At 46.5% G+C, this 15,459-nt stretch overlaps 1 protein-coding gene across 1 annotated transcript in view; it reads left to right on the top strand.

Moving 5' to 3' along the window:
• Positions 1–15,459, top strand: part of POMT2 (protein O-mannosyltransferase 2) — a 41,177-nt gene that overhangs the window by 10,563 nt on the left and 15,155 nt on the right. The window contains exons 3-9 of the mRNA XM_046647109.1: positions 2,094–2,198; positions 4,182–4,290; positions 5,999–6,107; positions 7,661–7,820; positions 9,165–9,271; positions 9,987–10,069; positions 12,598–12,707. Of these exons, the coding sequence (XP_046503065.1) occupies positions 2,094–2,198; positions 4,182–4,290; positions 5,999–6,107; positions 7,661–7,820; positions 9,165–9,271; positions 9,987–10,069; positions 12,598–12,707 (783 nt within the window). The remainder of the gene's footprint in view (positions 1–2,093; positions 2,199–4,181; positions 4,291–5,998; positions 6,108–7,660; positions 7,821–9,164; positions 9,272–9,986; positions 10,070–12,597; positions 12,708–15,459) is intronic.

Here is a 15,459-nt window from a genome sequence, read left to right as displayed (position 1 = left end):
CAATTTGTATATACAAATGGGATCAGACTAAACTTGTTCAGCAACTTTTGTTTTAAACATGGTATATCTTAACTTCTTTCCACATTAGCACATAAAAATGTACCCCAGTCTTTTTAATGGCTGTTTTCCATCATACAGATGTGCCATAAATTCTTTTACCCCTCTTCAATTGGCTTTTATGTTATTTCCAGTTTTTAGCCATTACCAAAGACATTGCATTGACCATCCTTGTATGTCTATCTTTTCATAGTTGTGCAGGTGTATCTAAAAGGTTCTCAGCAGCCAAACTAAAGAGTCAGAGGATATGCACATTGAAATTTCTATTAGATATTGCGAAGTTTTCCTGCAAAAATATTGTAATCATATATACTCCTACCAACAGACTGAGGGGGCTTGCTTCCCCCACACCATTGCCAGCACTGGTGTGATCATACTTTCCAAACTTTGTCAATTTGAGAGTAAAAAATGATCTATCACAGTTTTTATTTGCACGTCTTGATGAGTTAGGTTGAACATTTTCTTCATGTGTTTATTAACCATTTCTATTTTTTCTATGAATTCGCCCATTTTTCTAGTAGATTGTTCTTTTTTTAATTGATTTCAATGAGTCATTTAGTTAGGAAATTAGTTCAGGGCTTCTTTTAACTTTAAGGGAACTGCCTTTTAGTGCCTGTTAAGTGCTTGGCATAGTACCAGGTGTTACCTACAGCCTCACCTCTAACCCTCACAGCCCTCTGCGAGGAGGGTTTTATTGCCTGTAGTTCAGAGACATTAAGTGTCATCCACAACCAGAGAGCTAGTTATGGGGTACTGAGATCCAAACCATCTGTGCATTTCTTTCTACAGCCCAGCCCAGCAGCCTGGGAATTTATGCTAGCACCAGGTGGGTTTGTCCTCTGAGATCCCAGGTGGGAAGGGGCATCCATTTGATTGTCACATGTCAGTTTTAGTTCATCTAGGTATTTGGATGGCTCTGTCTTTTCAATATCTTATATTACTTTATATTAAATTAATTAAATTAACTTCTGAACCCTGGGATTCTTCTTCTAAAACAAGGCTTTATAATTTTTTGCTGCTGGAGTTTGGCTTCTATACCTTGACTTGGAACTATAGAGAGTGACCCTGTTTAGAACTACTTAAAGAAAAAAGTGGGCTGGTTAGTGGTCCAAATCCAGGCCCCCACAAGCAGTGTTGCTGGGAGGGCCTTTCCTTCCCCAGCCAGTGTATTCTGTCCTTCCACGCAGCCTAACCTGAGCCCGGGGGTCAGGCTGGGGCAGCCTGGACTGGTACAGATGCTTCCTATTTGCTGACAGTTTTTATATTTTAGCTGCTTCTGATTGCTTGTGTGGAACAGAGTATTTTACACTGTTGATGGCCAAGGAAAGACAGAAAGGAAGAAGCTGGGCCTCAAGAACGTCTTGAAGGATGCATGGCTCGCAGTCTCGGTGTATAGCTGATTTGTTCTGGTTTGGGACATTCCAAGGCTGCCCTCCTTTGCAATATTGGAAATGGGAGAAACCAGTGCCTTTTGGCATTTTTTCCATTGGGACTGTTTTCTTCCCCTCTGGGGAAATGTGTCTGTCTTTGTGCATTTCTCTTTCCCATTTTCTTCCCTTCTCCTCTTCCTGGCGTTTAGCTCCTTGGCCGCTTTTCTCCCTCCTCATTCTGACTTGTAACCCCAATTCCCTTTCAGTGGGCCCGTCTCCCAGGAATCAGCCCCTGCCCATGGCCTCCGCCATGAGCTGTCATGTTTTATTTCATAGCAAATGAAATAAGGCTGAAGGAGAGAGCTGGCCCTTCACTGGCCCTGCCCTTCCAGTTGTGGGATTTTTTCTTCCTAAGTGTTCAGTCTGCACTGTTCCCAAGAACTTGGCCTTGATACAAGGGAGGATTTGTTCCAAGCAGTGAGCTCTGTAGACAGAAGATTCTTTGCTCTGCAACAGCTGCAGGAGGAAATGTCGCATTGGCAGCTCCTTCCGTGGACAGTTGTCAAGAGAAGCCAAAGTCTGGGTGCAGCTGTGGGGAAGTTCAGGGGACAGAGGAATCTCCTTACAGGTCTCTCATCTTTTTGTTTGTTCTCCTTTTCTCCTCAGATGCTGATAGGTCTTGCTGGCTACCTGAGTGGATATGATGGTACCTTTTCCTTCCAGAAGCCTGGGGACAAATATGAGCATCACAACTACATGGGAATGAGAGGAGTAAGGCTTCCTGACTTGATATAGATTGACTCAACCCTTGGGCCACACTGAGTCAGAAATGTTACAGTTGGAAGCCCTGGAGTGGTGGCAGGTGTAGATAAAGGGACTTTGGGGTGGTGGGGGAGGGGAGGAAGATTGGAGCCCCATCCTGTAGTAGAGATTCAAGTGTGGAGATTCAGAACTGGAGTGGGTAAGAAGGGAAGGGAGGCCACAGATACTACAGAGATTAGATAGATAGGAGCGAGCACACACTGTCGCCTGTTACCTGCCCCCGTGAGGCATCAGACTTCAGGTTGGAGAGCAGCCTGAGACCCAGGCAGCCAGGAGTCTCCTACAGCCCTGACTTTGGCAAGCTACCCATTCTTCCTCTCTGCGGCCAGAACTGCTTGAGCATTGCCTACCTCTAGGGCCTTTTTTTTTTTTTCCTAAGATTTCAGTATCCTACATCCCTGTCACCAGGTTCTTGCTTCTTTCCCCATGAAGGTTTCAGGCACACACAAGGGGTTTTCCAGTCTTTTAAGGGAGGCCTTGTATTTGCTTTGAGTCCCACTACCAGCCTTGATGGAGGGTGGCAGGGCCTAAACACCCCGCTCTATTGAGACCCCATACTTGTAGCTAATGAAACCTGCAGAAACTGACTCCAACGTGGAGCTCTCAGAGAAGGCGGCATTTGCAAGCTCCTTTCCTTGAGGAGCTCAGAGCACTTGAGATAAATGCTGTGTGCTTATTTGGGCTATCATTGGATGATTGCATGGTTGTATCACACCATATTAAACAGGGAATGTCCCCTACCCTCAAGTTCATGTTCTTAAGTGATTCTGTGTCTTCCTAATGACTTTTGAACACCACATAGCATACATAATTGGATATAGCCTGACTCACTGTGGGCTTGCTATGGAAACTGAGACAGCAAATGTAACAGCCTTGTTCCCTTTCACACTAGGACACATTGCTTTCTGTTGACAAAAAGTGACAACAGAAATGTGAGAATTTCCATTCCCCTGGGCTTGTTTGTTTACTTTTGATGAGCAGGTAGGGAGGTAGAGATATGGCTGGTGGTTCAAAACAAAACAAAACAAAACAAAAAAACAGCCCTCCAGCTGCTAAGTGTCAAACAGTCTTTTTTTTCCAAAATCAAAATACAACCTGTAGATTAAAAAGTGGTTTCTGGTGTGATTGAAGAAAAGAGCCAAGGGAGAAATGACATTAGAACTCTCTAAAATATCAAGACACCTTCAAGGAGGTCTTTTTCAACTTGTACCCACAGTTTTGGAATGGAAGGTAATGTTTATGGAACACTATCCACCTGTTAATGAAACTTTAGCTCATTTAATCTTCAGAGGAAAGCCTATGCGGTAGGAACTCTTATTTTTCACATTACATAGATGAGGAGGCTGAGATTCAGAGATGTGACTTTCTTGAGGTCACAGCTAGCAGTGATGGGGCAGTCCAACCCTGGAGTCCCCCAGTTGAAACCACTGTGCCATCCTGCCCACACCTTGCTGAACTTTGCTGATTTCATGTCAGTGCACAAGATGGTGCTCAACGGAGTATAAGTGTTGTTGATTTGATGCTTTAAGAGGCACTACCCCTTTCTTATTTATAAATGGTCCAGGTGATTTTTCAATCAGCAAGTCATGCCTTCATCAGGGTCCTCCATCCTTTTTTTTTTTTCCCAGAGATTTTATTTTCCTTTTTCTCCCCGAAGCCCCTTGGTACATAGTTGTATATTTTTAGTTGTGGGTCCTTCCAGTTGTGGCATGTAGGACGCTGCCTCAGCATGGCTTGATGAGCGGTGCCATGTCCGCGCCCAGGATCCGAAATGGCAAAAGCCCAGGCCACCGAGGCAGAGCGCACAAACTCAACCACTCAGCCACGGGGCCCCAGGATCTTACATCTTAAACATTAGTTTGTACTAAGTCAAGTAGGTCCCTGATGCTTAGTTTAGCAGGTTACTTGACTGCGTCTCTTTTCCTTCTGTAGTTCTGTGCTTCCCTTGGTTCCTTGCTGGTCCCCTTTGCCTACCTCACTGTACTGGAGCTGTCCAAGTCCCTCCCGGCAGCACTCCTCACGGCTGCCCTTCTCACCTTTGGTAAGTTGTCCTGTACCACCTTTCTTGGGAAATTGACTGCCACACTATAAATATAGCTGGAAATCAATATGTTCAAGGGGCCCATCTATGGGCCTGGTTCTTAAGTAACTTTAGGATTGGGTGAATGTGCTACAAATCTCATTTTATTCACTGGTTATACTTACACATATAAGTACTTGTATGTAGCAAGCCTTTATGTTATTGGAGGGGAGCGTTGGCATGGGTAATCCCAAGGAATAGATGATCTCCCACTTATCCACATTTGAGTTTGGAATGGACAACGAGATAAATTTGTGTGTTTGTGTTTGAAGGAGGCTTACAACTCTAATTCTGCTTCTCTTAGGTTACCGTCAAGATTAGTTTGCATTCCTTAAAGTAATTTCAACTGAATGCAAGGCAAATGCCTCAGAAGTAGCTGGGCGGCAGGGGATAGCAAAATGGGAACTTAAAATATTTTCTGTGGGTAATCCTCACATGGATAAATGAGAGATGAGCCCTAGAAATTGATCCTGTTGCTATTCTTGTTCTTATGAAAGCGAATTCATGACCTCATAGAGCTTAACATTTAAAGAAGTCCGGACCAATTTAAGTGGGTATTTTAGGGGCAGTTCTGGCTTTGTTTTGACAGATATCTTGTGAGATTATAGGGTCTCCCTGTCGAGGACTGGTGGCTTTTTCCTCATGTGTTTAATTTCCCTTTTCAGGTATTTATCCATTCAGCATTTATTCATTTTTCATTCAACAGCTATTTTTCAAGCATCTACCCTGTGCCAGACCACTTTTTTTGGTACCAATGAGGTGCTTTGCCATCATGTAGCTTACCCACTAGTGGGGCGGACAGTAAATAAGCAAGTAAATTAATGTCTGTAATGTGGCATCTTCAGCAGTAGATGCAATGTAGGAAACAGTGTGGGATAAAAGAGAGAGTAGTGGGGATGATTCCATTCTATGTAGGGTGCTTGGTGAAGAGCTTCCTGAGCAGGTGGCCTTAAGTGGAGACCTGAGTGGAGCGAAAGATTAAGCCACACAGGGAACTGAGGGAAGAGTGTTCAGGCAGAGGGAGCAGCTTATGCGGTGTTCCTGGTGAAGGCAGCATGTGATGGATTTAAGGAGCAGCAAGAAGGCCAGTGTGGCCAGAGTGGAGGGAGGGAGGCAGCGGGTGGTGGGTAGGGGGACCATGCAGGCTCTGGTGACCGTCACAAGGAGTTTCTTAGTCTGAGTGAGATGCGAAGACATTGGAGGCTTTAAGCAGGGGCATGATGTAATGAAATTTGTTTAAAAAAAGTCACTTTGGCCTCTGTATGGTGAAGAAACTCCCAACAGAGACTCCGTGTAAAATGGTGAGGCCCTATCCCAGTGTAGGCAGTCTGTGGCAGAACTCCCTTTCTGACGGTGGAAACAAGGAGGAGCCCTCATCTCGGGACTGCTCTCTCTGACTGAATGACGTGATCCTTTCTTGGGTCAAGGGCCTGAAAGCAGTGTGAGATGCTGTTTCATATCGTTGGGCTTTGGTGTGCTCCAAAGCTGTGGCCTTCCACCTACCCCCCCGATGACTCAGTGATGACTCAGTGGCCCATCTGGTCTTGACTGCACAAATGATTACATGCAATTAGTTCAGGGGGCACCATTTCTTATTGCTGGGGTGTTTGGTTCTCAGGGGGACCCCTCTCTGGTTCCACTTTTTGACCACTGAGCTCATGTTTTTCAGACACAGGATGCCTCACTTTGTCCCAGTACATCCTCCTTGATCCCATCTTGATGTTCTTCATCATGGCTGCCATGCTGAGCATGGTCAAGTACAACTCCTGTGCCGACAGGTCAGAAACACCATTTTTGGGAAGGGGGGTCAGAAGCTGTGGCAGCTCCAGAATTTCTGTAATGGACAGGGACAGGGTGGGTGCCTCGAGGACTTGTCTTGAAGCTGAGTTTAAGGCAAGCACACTTTTTTTTTTTTTTAACTTAGATTGCCCATTTTAGATCATAAAAATAGATTTTAAAAAGTTTTCTATGCTTTTTTTTTTTTTGCTTTATATAAGACTAAGAAAATGTCAGTTGTCTCTTTCAAGAATATTATTATTATTTTTACAGAAGGGGTGGATTTGGGTAGGGGTTTGTAGATAGTATGGAGGGGTCCTAATGCCTTCCCCCTGCCCCATCTTATAAGCCACCCCTTGACACCAGTGCTAATTAGGAGATCCCAGAACAACCTTATCCTTCATGTTGTCTGTCCTGGAGGGGAGGGCACCAGGAGGTACTACCTGGGAACTCTTTGTCTCCCTGCCCTTGGTGGTTGCAGCCAGTCCTGACCTAATGATGGGAATAATGTCTATATCGCTTGGCTTGAATGGTCCATACCAATCAAGAGGGTCCCTGCAGGCCCTGGTTGTTCTAAAGCTGTTCTGGAGGGCCTGATCGTCCTCCAGAATGGTCTTTTCCGGATCGTCCTCTGCCTCGGAGAGAGTAGAATAGGTCATTCAGTCTATTCAGACCAAAACAGCTGGCTCTGCCCAGGGTTTTCCAGAAGTTGGCTTTGTTTTACCATGGCCAAACTCATTATGTTATGCTAATAAAGCCTGATGCGTGACCACCAGCCCTCTCTGGCTTTGGGTTATCTTCTACCGCATCCACTTCTGCCTGCCATTTCTTGAATACATACTATGTGCCAGGTGCTGTGCTGAGAGCTGGAGGTACACAGGTACATAGGTCTTGGCTAGTGAGGAGCCGGGTGATCAGAGAATTGCAGCACAGAGTTCTGGGTGCTATAGGTATAGCAAACCTTGGAACCGACTCCTGGGGTTAGAGCCATGCTCCTCTGCTTGCTAGCTATATTACTTAACCTCTCTGTTCTTCAATCTCCTCATGTGTAAAAAGAGGGTAATAATAGGACCTACCTCATGGGGTTGTAGTGAAGGTCAGAGAGTCAGTGTGTGTAGAGTGCTTGGAACAGTGCCTGACACGTAGTAAGCACTCAGTAAATGCTGGCTTTTACCAGGCCAGAGGTGACACAAAGGAGAGGGCTGACTGAATCCAGCGGGCTTCCCTGGATTTTCCTTTTACTTCTATGTGATTGGTCACTTCTGGAGAATGAACCTCTTGCTTACTTTAAGCCCTGTGCTTAGCCAGGAAAGCTGTGGCCCCTCTCCCCAGAAGAAGGTCCTGCTCACTCCCACACTGTGCTTCCTGCAGTTTCAGGGGCTTCACTGACCACCCCCTTGGAGCCGTGCTGTGGTCCCCTGGGGTTGGGAGCCCTTGAGATGGAGGGCTCAGCCCCGCCTCTCAGAGTCAGAGAACCTCTGCCCATTCCCACTGCTGCCCTTGCTTTGGGGTTTGATTCCAGCTGCCAACTGCTCTCTATCTTGTTGGTTTGCAGGCCCTTCTCTGCCCCCTGGTGGTTCTGGCTCAGCCTGACTGGCATTAATCTGGCTGGTGCTTTAGGGGTCAAGTTTGTTGGCCTCTTTATCATCGTGCAAGTGGGGTGGAACACCATTTCAGACCTTTGGCACCTGTTTGGAGACCTCAGTCTTTCACTGGTGAGAACCCAAGTGTTTGTAGAAATGTCTTTCCTCCCTAGTATTGCTCACAGAGCTGGTGGCCTTTCTCCGCCTCTGCTGTAGGCAGTGGAGTGGCTGTGTTCGGGGCCTGAGGTGGGCTGGATCCTGCCGCCCTCTGTAGGCAGCACAAGAGCAGGAAGCGGGCCATTGCTGAGAGGCTGGAGAGGTGTAAAAAAGGGAGAGGATGGACTGACATCCTTGGAATTCTCTTGTAGTGTTCGTTTCTGTGTTGTTTTTAAAATGCTCTACAAACTACCCAGTCAGGGAATTCTGTCCACCTGGGTTCATGCCAAATATATGGCAGATACTGACTGCATGGGACCTTAGGTAAAATGGTGGGATGACTTTCTGAATTTACAACTTTCTTTTCCTGATCCAGGGTCTCCAGATTTGGAGGCCAGTAAGGGCTTTTAGGGGTTATTACACTATTGTTTATTAAGAGCTGATTTTATGCCAGGCACTATGCACAATGCTTTACCTTCATATGTCATTTACTTCTCATAACAGTCCTGTGAGGTAGGTAGTTATTACCCTTTCTTTACAAATGAGGAAACTGAGACCTCAAGAGGTAATAACTTTCCCAGGGTCATATAAATAATAAAAGGTAGATCTAGGATTCAGACTTAAGGGAGGCTGACTCCAGGCCTGAACTTCTTTGCTATAATGCATCTCCATCACCTCTGAACCAGAGTCCCAGCAAGTTCATTTTTTCATTCAGAAGATATAGACAGACCATCCACTGAGTGTGAAACACAGAATATGCAGATGAATAAAACAAAGATTCCTGCCCACTAGAGACAATGGAGAGAGAGAAATAAGTAAACAGGCAATTACAACCCAGCCAGCAAGTGCTGTGAGAGCAGAGGACGGCACCAGCCCAGTCTCAGGTGATCCAGGAGGGCTTCTGGGAGGCAGCTGAGGCCTGAAGTTAGGGTAAGGAGCAGTTGTCCATGTGATGAGTGGGGCTGGCACAGTACAGGGAGCATGGGAAAGTACAAGGATTTCAGTGGGACTGGGATGTAGAGGGGACTAATGAGTGATGATGCTGGAGATGCAGGCAACGCTTTGTCAGCAGCACAGTGACAGCCTGGGGTCCTGGGTGAGGGCCTGAACAGGCAGCAGAGGGCTGGCCCAAGTTCAGTCCCCTGGAGTGCTTGGGTGGTAGGGTGTTATGGAAAGGCTTAGGGTTTCCACATATTCTTCTTTCTTTTTGGCCATTAGTGTTTTAATTTTTTATGATATGACTTATTTATAAAAACTTACATATTATGCACATATAAGGTATAAGGAATGCCCAGCACCCCACCCTGGCTCTGTTTGCAGGTGACTGTGGGAAAACACCTGACTGCTCGCATCCTGTGCCTCATAGTGCTACCCCTGGCTCTCTACACGGCCACTTATGCTGTTCATTTCATGGTGCTGAATAAAAGGTACAGCAGCGTCTTCCCCGCCTCTAGCGGCTGGTCTTTTCTTATCTCTAAGCCTGTGGATAAGCCATGTGATTTCCTGGGTCTGTGGTTGGGATGATAGGAGGGAGACCCAGGTTCTTCTTCCTGTTTATTTCTTCCTATGTTCTATCTTTTGGGTATCCAGAGGACTCAGAAAGGCCAGCACGCCGACCTGAAGGAAGAGGAGAATTTCCTAATAGCCAAATTGCCCCTTACCCCTAAACAAAGTTTCCTGTGCTGAGCAGGGATGGGCCGCCGTGAGGCTGTGCAGTTGGAGCGAGGATAAGAACGCCAGCAGCAGCTCCCACTTCACAAGTGGCTACTAAGTGTCAGGAACTGTGTTCAGCATTTTGTGCTCATTATCTCATTTAATCATAACCATTTTGATTTAAAAAAATTTTTTTTTAAAAAAATCTTTCAAAAAATCTTCTTTTGATTTTTTTTAAATCCTCAATTTATAAATGAGGAACTGAGGTTAAACAGAGTTAGGTACTTCTGAAGGTCACCTGGCTAGTAAGTGGCTGAGCTGGGATTTGGACCCCAGTTTCTCTGACTCCATCACTCGTGTCTGTCCCCCGATACCACAGTACCACTCTGCTTGTACCTCTTTTAAACTAACTGCACAGAGCAGGGTTTCTAGGAAATCACAGGTTCACTCCATTAACTTGGCTCTCTTCTGCTCCTCCTTTCCCCACAGTGGTCCTGGTGATGGCTTCTTCAGTTCTGCCTTCCAGGCCCGGCTTTCAGGAAACAACCTTCACAATGCTTCCATCCCTGAATGTGAGTGTCTCTTCAGCCTTTACGGAGGTAGAAAGGCAGAAGGGTTTCCTGGGAGTTCAGTTGGAAAGCATGTGTATGATAGCTTGAGTTTTTTTAGCCTGTAGATGACAAAGTGGGAGAAAGATCCAGTTTGAGTGGTATGAGCACTCAAGAGAGGAAGTCGGGACACAGGGAGTGCAGAGGAAGACGTCCTGAGCTACAAGCTCTTTGACCCTGAAGAAGAACTCTCCATTGTGGCTGTGGAAGCATCCAGGCCTGCTCTGTGGGAAGGCCAACCAGAGAGAATCTGGTGAAAGAGCAAGGCCCTTCAGGGCTCATAGTCAATTTCTACCACAGTATTCTATGACTCACATCCATTCACTTATTCACAAATAGTAACTGAGCAAGTGTTAGCCACATTGGAGGCTGTGGATGGATGCCTTCCAGAGTATGGAGTCCGGTTTAGAGGATGTCTACCTGATATGACCATGTGTGTTAAGTATATAAGGAGGGGACACAGAGCTATGAGAACCGAAGGATGTGAGAGATCACTTCTGTCAGGAGGTTGGAAGGATCAAGGGACATAGAGTAAGTTGCCTTGGTCTCAGGCCCTGGAAGAATGGGTAGATTTCAACAGATGGAGAGGGAGGAGAGGGCGTATTGAGCAGCAGGGACAGCATGATCAAAGCCAAGAACTGGGCAAAACCTAAGGCACAGTGTATATACAGAGAAGTGCTGGAAATAAGGTTGAAAAGATAGGTTGGGCCCAGGTTATGAGTGTTTGAAAAGTTTGGATGAGGTGTTTGACTACATTAAACAGACAGTAGAGACCCATTGGAGGTCTTTGAGCTGGGAGGAGGCCAGAAAAGCTGTGCTGTAGGGAGATGACACTGGTCGCAAAGTATAGGATGGCTACGGCTGGGTGGGACTGGAGGCTGGGGTGTCCTCTGGGAAGCTACTGCAGGGACTTGAGTTGGGCATGGTGGTAGCAGCCACAGGGAAAAGGAAACTGGCACATACAAGGAGATTGGACATGGAAAGAGAGGAAGAAAGATGTCACTGAGGACTTGAGCCCAGTCGCTGAAGGCTTGCCTTTCCTGGAGGCAAGCACTATGTATTTTAGCCTCCCTACTGCCTTGCATGGTGACTAGAACACAGTGGGCCTTCCAAGACCATGGAAAGAATGAGAAATAGGAAAGCCGGTGAGAAATTTGGTTTTGAAAGGCAGATACTGAGTTCTGCATTTGAGAGGTTGACTTTCAGATGCTTGGGGAAATCTGTGTAATGGAGCCAATAGGCTTGTGGCTGATGCTTTCAAAGGAGGAACCAGCTGAGTAAAGTGGTAATTAATGCTGTGGCAGTGGCTGTGATCTGTAAGGAAACTGTAGAAAGAGAAAGAGGACAGGGCTGAGGTGAGGTCACTGGGGAATGCAGGAGGAAGGGGGTAGAGGAGGAACAGTCCATGAGGCAGTGTGGAGTTGAGAAAGGGGAACAGAGAGCCTTTCAAGAAGCAAAGGTGGTCAGCAGTGTGCAGGGCTGCATATGTTGGCCTGCGTGAGAACTTAGAAAAATGGAGCTGTGGAGTTTAGCAAATTCCTACTCGTTATTTAAAATGCCTGGCTCAGCTCTGATCTCTCCCGTCAAGCCATCCTCTTCTTACTCTTTGGGCGAGAATTCATCTTACCCTGCTCTGGGCTCCCACCATGTCACACATTGTCACACCTTTGCTGGAGCGTTTGCCCACTGTGCTGTGCTCATGAGTGTGTGAAGCCGTCTTCCCCAAGACTGGGCTCTGCTGGGGCTCTAACCAGGCCTCCTCCACCTTTGGATCCACTGTGTAATTGATACAGTGTGTTGACCAAATGAATGAACAGAGGAAGACAGAGGAAGATCGCTGGTGGACCTGTTTCAGTGGAGTCGGGGATGGCTGGGCAGTCAGTTTATGGGGGCTTGAGAAGAGGGGCAGTAATAAGGAACAGAGGCCTGCAAGAGGAGGGGATGCTCTTGGGTAAGCTATTTACTCGGGTGGTTTTGTTTTTTTAAATTTCATGTAAAAAAACCCCAAACACCATTGAATGGTTACTTCATATGGTGCTAGATTCAAAAGGCACAAAAGGATGTATAGTGAAAAGTTTATAGTCTGTTATAACATCACATCTTGGAGAGTATTCCAGATGAAGACACAAAATGCTTCTTCCTTCTTTATTCCATTGAGTGTACATATAGACTTTGACTGAAGGACAAGTTGTTGCTAATCTTTTGCTATTATAAACAATGCTTTGATAATAACATTGTCAGTACCCAGCTTCTTCTGAAGTCCTTGGGAGGGAGCGGGGCGCAGGGCATAAGTGAGACCCCGTAGTGGACTCCCTCTTGAGTAGGCTCCTTTGGAGTGAGAAGGCCACTGTGCCTGTTGCTTTAGGATCCCTGGGCCCAGTGGAGTCTGTTGGAGCGTTAGTGAGTCCTGTGGCTTCCGAGGCCCCTACCAGGCAGGGGCAGCCTCTAGCACTGTGCCAGCTCCCACCCTCCACTGTCTTCCTTCCCCCCAGACCTGGCCTATGGCTCTGTGATCACTGTGAAGAACCTGCGGATGGCCATCGGCTATCTCCACTCCCACAGGCACCTCTACCCCGAGGGCGTTGGTGCCCGCCAGCAGCAGGTCAGTGAGCCTCTGTGCACCTGTACTGGAGCAGCACCAGACTGGTCGCCGTGACGGAACTCACCATTCTCTTTCCTGCCTCCTGTCCTTTGCCCGCACTGTTTCTGCTGCTTGAAACATTCTTGCTCCTCCTGCACGCTTCTCTTTCTTCTGGCTAACTCCTGCTTCTTTAGGCTTCAGCTTAGGTGTCCCCTGTGACCACCATGACTCACCTCTACCTAGTGCCGGGTTAGGTGTCTCGTATGAGGGGCTTCCCCGGCACCCTTTGCAAGCCTGTGTGGCAACCGTTTTCACATCAAGTTGTGAGTGCTTCCCTCCTCCTGTCTCTTTGCTATTTGATTGCTAGCTCCTGGAAGGCTCCGCTGCCTAGCACAGTGCCTTGCATGAAGGGGATGATGAGTAGAGTGTAGTGGTTATAAACACAGACCTGACAACCAGACTAGACTGTCTGATTCCATTAGAGTATGACTCCTTAAACTTTCTGTACTTCAGTATTCTCATCTTTAAATTGGGGAAAATAAATAGTACCTCTCTCGATCCTAGGGTTGTTGTGAGAATTAAATGAGATAACACGTGTAAAGTGGACATTGAAAGGTTAGCCATGAGTGTTATCTGAATGAGTAAGCGACGCTGTATCAGTGTGCATGTTAAGGAGCTTTAGGTGTGGCTGTGGTAGATGGTACCCGAGAGAGAGAAACAGGATGTTGGAGAGGTTGGTGGGTCCAGATTGTGGAGTGGCCTCACATGTTACAGTAGATTTGACTTCATTCTGTAGATACTGGGGAGGCATTGAAGGTTATTAAGGAACGGCAAGATGCGATTAGATTTCTAGTTTGGAAAGATAGCTCCAGTAGGAGTGTGATGGATTGACAAGAGAAACAGACTGGAGGCAAGGACCCAGATAGGAGGCAATAATCATGACAGAGGATGGGGAATGGAGGCAAAGACCATGGGGATAGAGGTGGGAATTGATTCAGGAAACACTGCACAGGTCGCATGTCAGGGCCTGAGAACTGATGGATGTCAGGGATGAGCTAAGTCCAGGTGTATAGTTTGGAGGTCAAGGTGTATGTGTGATAATGCTGTGTCACCATAATCAGAAATGGAGGAGGCAGAATGGCTCTGGAGATGAGAGAGTTTCCTTTGCGTATTTTAGGTCTGGGGCTTCTCTCAGGGGAGAGGTGTGTGTGTAGCATATGGGTGTTAGTGACACAGTGGGATGGTGACATTGCCCAGAAAGGGTGTGCAGGGGAGGAGGGCCAGTGAAGGAACCCTGAGGAGGAGCAACATGTAAGGCAGTGTTAAAGGCGCTCAGAGTGGTGCTGTAGAAGAGGCTGAGAAGGAGGGCGTGAACAGGGAGGCTGGAGGAGAGCTGGAGGGGATTCTCCAGGAGGAGGAGATGGGCAGCGGTTCAAGGGCCACAAGACCTCAGAGAAGGTGAGGACTGAGAAAGAGGCCTGTGGACGGCGACAGAGGAGCCCTGCAACTCTGACCAGGATAGTTTCCTCGGAGTGGGGAGGGCAGAAGTCTCAGAGGCAGGGAGTTGAGAAGTAATGAGGGATGAGGAAGTGGAGGGCACAGGGCAGGCTCTTGTTCTGAGAAGCTTGGAAGGGAAGTTTCTCTTCTTGCAAAATGATCAATATCTTAACTTTGCCAGAAATTTTGCTTCTCAAAACACTTCATTATTATTTCCTAGTTTCCTAGAAAGTTGACGCAGAGTATTGGGTTTTAGTATCAATTTCTCATTCTTGATTCTCCACTTATCTCTCGCTCAGCGGTTCTCAGCCCTGGCTGCACTTTAGAATCCCCTGGAGAGCTTTTAAAAAGTTCTGATGCCTCAGCTCCACCCCAGAGGTTCTGACCTAATTATCTAGGATGGGGCCCATGCAGTGTGCATTTTTGTTTTGGTTTTAAGGTCTCCGGAAGAGTCTAAGGTATAACCAGGGCAGAAAACCATAGCTAGGCCTTCCATGGCGATACCTTGCTACAGGTGTCATGTAGAAGATAAAGTTAGAGACGTGGTGACAGGAACATCTACACTATGCAAAGGGCGAGAAGGGCCAAGTTCTGAAAGGCTCTATTAAGCTTGCAGCCCCCGTGTGGAGGCATGAAACCGTGATGGTACTGTAGAGAGAGCTCACTGGGCCAAGGCACAGAAGTGTCTGGCTTTGTCATTGGCTGAGCCACTGAGCCTTTCTCAGCCGCTCTCCTCCTCTGTAAATTGAGGGGATTGGATTAAATAACCTCTAGTGGCCTTCCTTGCCCTGTCATTTAATGTCTTGTCAACAACTCTAGGTCTTGATTTTTAAATGTTTTTAAAGCATAACGTTTATAAAATAAAATTAGAAAACATAGAAAAGTATAAAAAAGAAAACAAAAGCTACACGTAATCCCAGAAGATCAATGTTTATGCACGTAGTTTGATGGACAACATCCTGTTGTAATAGGATACCTATGTTCCTAGGAGACCTCATGTTATAAAAAACTCTGCTCTAAAAACAAATGTTTTAATGGGAAAAAGAGGCCATGGACTACACTCAAAATAAAGAAGTAATTTTTCTTATAGGAATTTTAATAATACTGATTTTTGTAAAAAAAAAAAAAAAAAGCAAAACCCAAAATACAGAGTACACGCACGAGCACCACAAAACCTTAACTTCTTTGAGCAAGTCCAAGCTGGGTGGACTATATGTAGCTTTTGTTCAAGAGTGTGCACTTAATTTCTCTATGGCTCCCAAAACTTTTTAGCTTC

This window comes from Equus quagga, chromosome 20, assembly GCF_021613505.1.
Source record: "Equus quagga isolate Etosha38 chromosome 20, UCLA_HA_Equagga_1.0, whole genome shotgun sequence".
Taxonomy (NCBI): Eukaryota; Metazoa; Chordata; class Mammalia; order Perissodactyla; family Equidae; genus Equus; species Equus quagga.
Note: the sequence above shows the minus strand (reverse complement) of the source record. Positions and strands in the feature narration are given on the sequence as shown.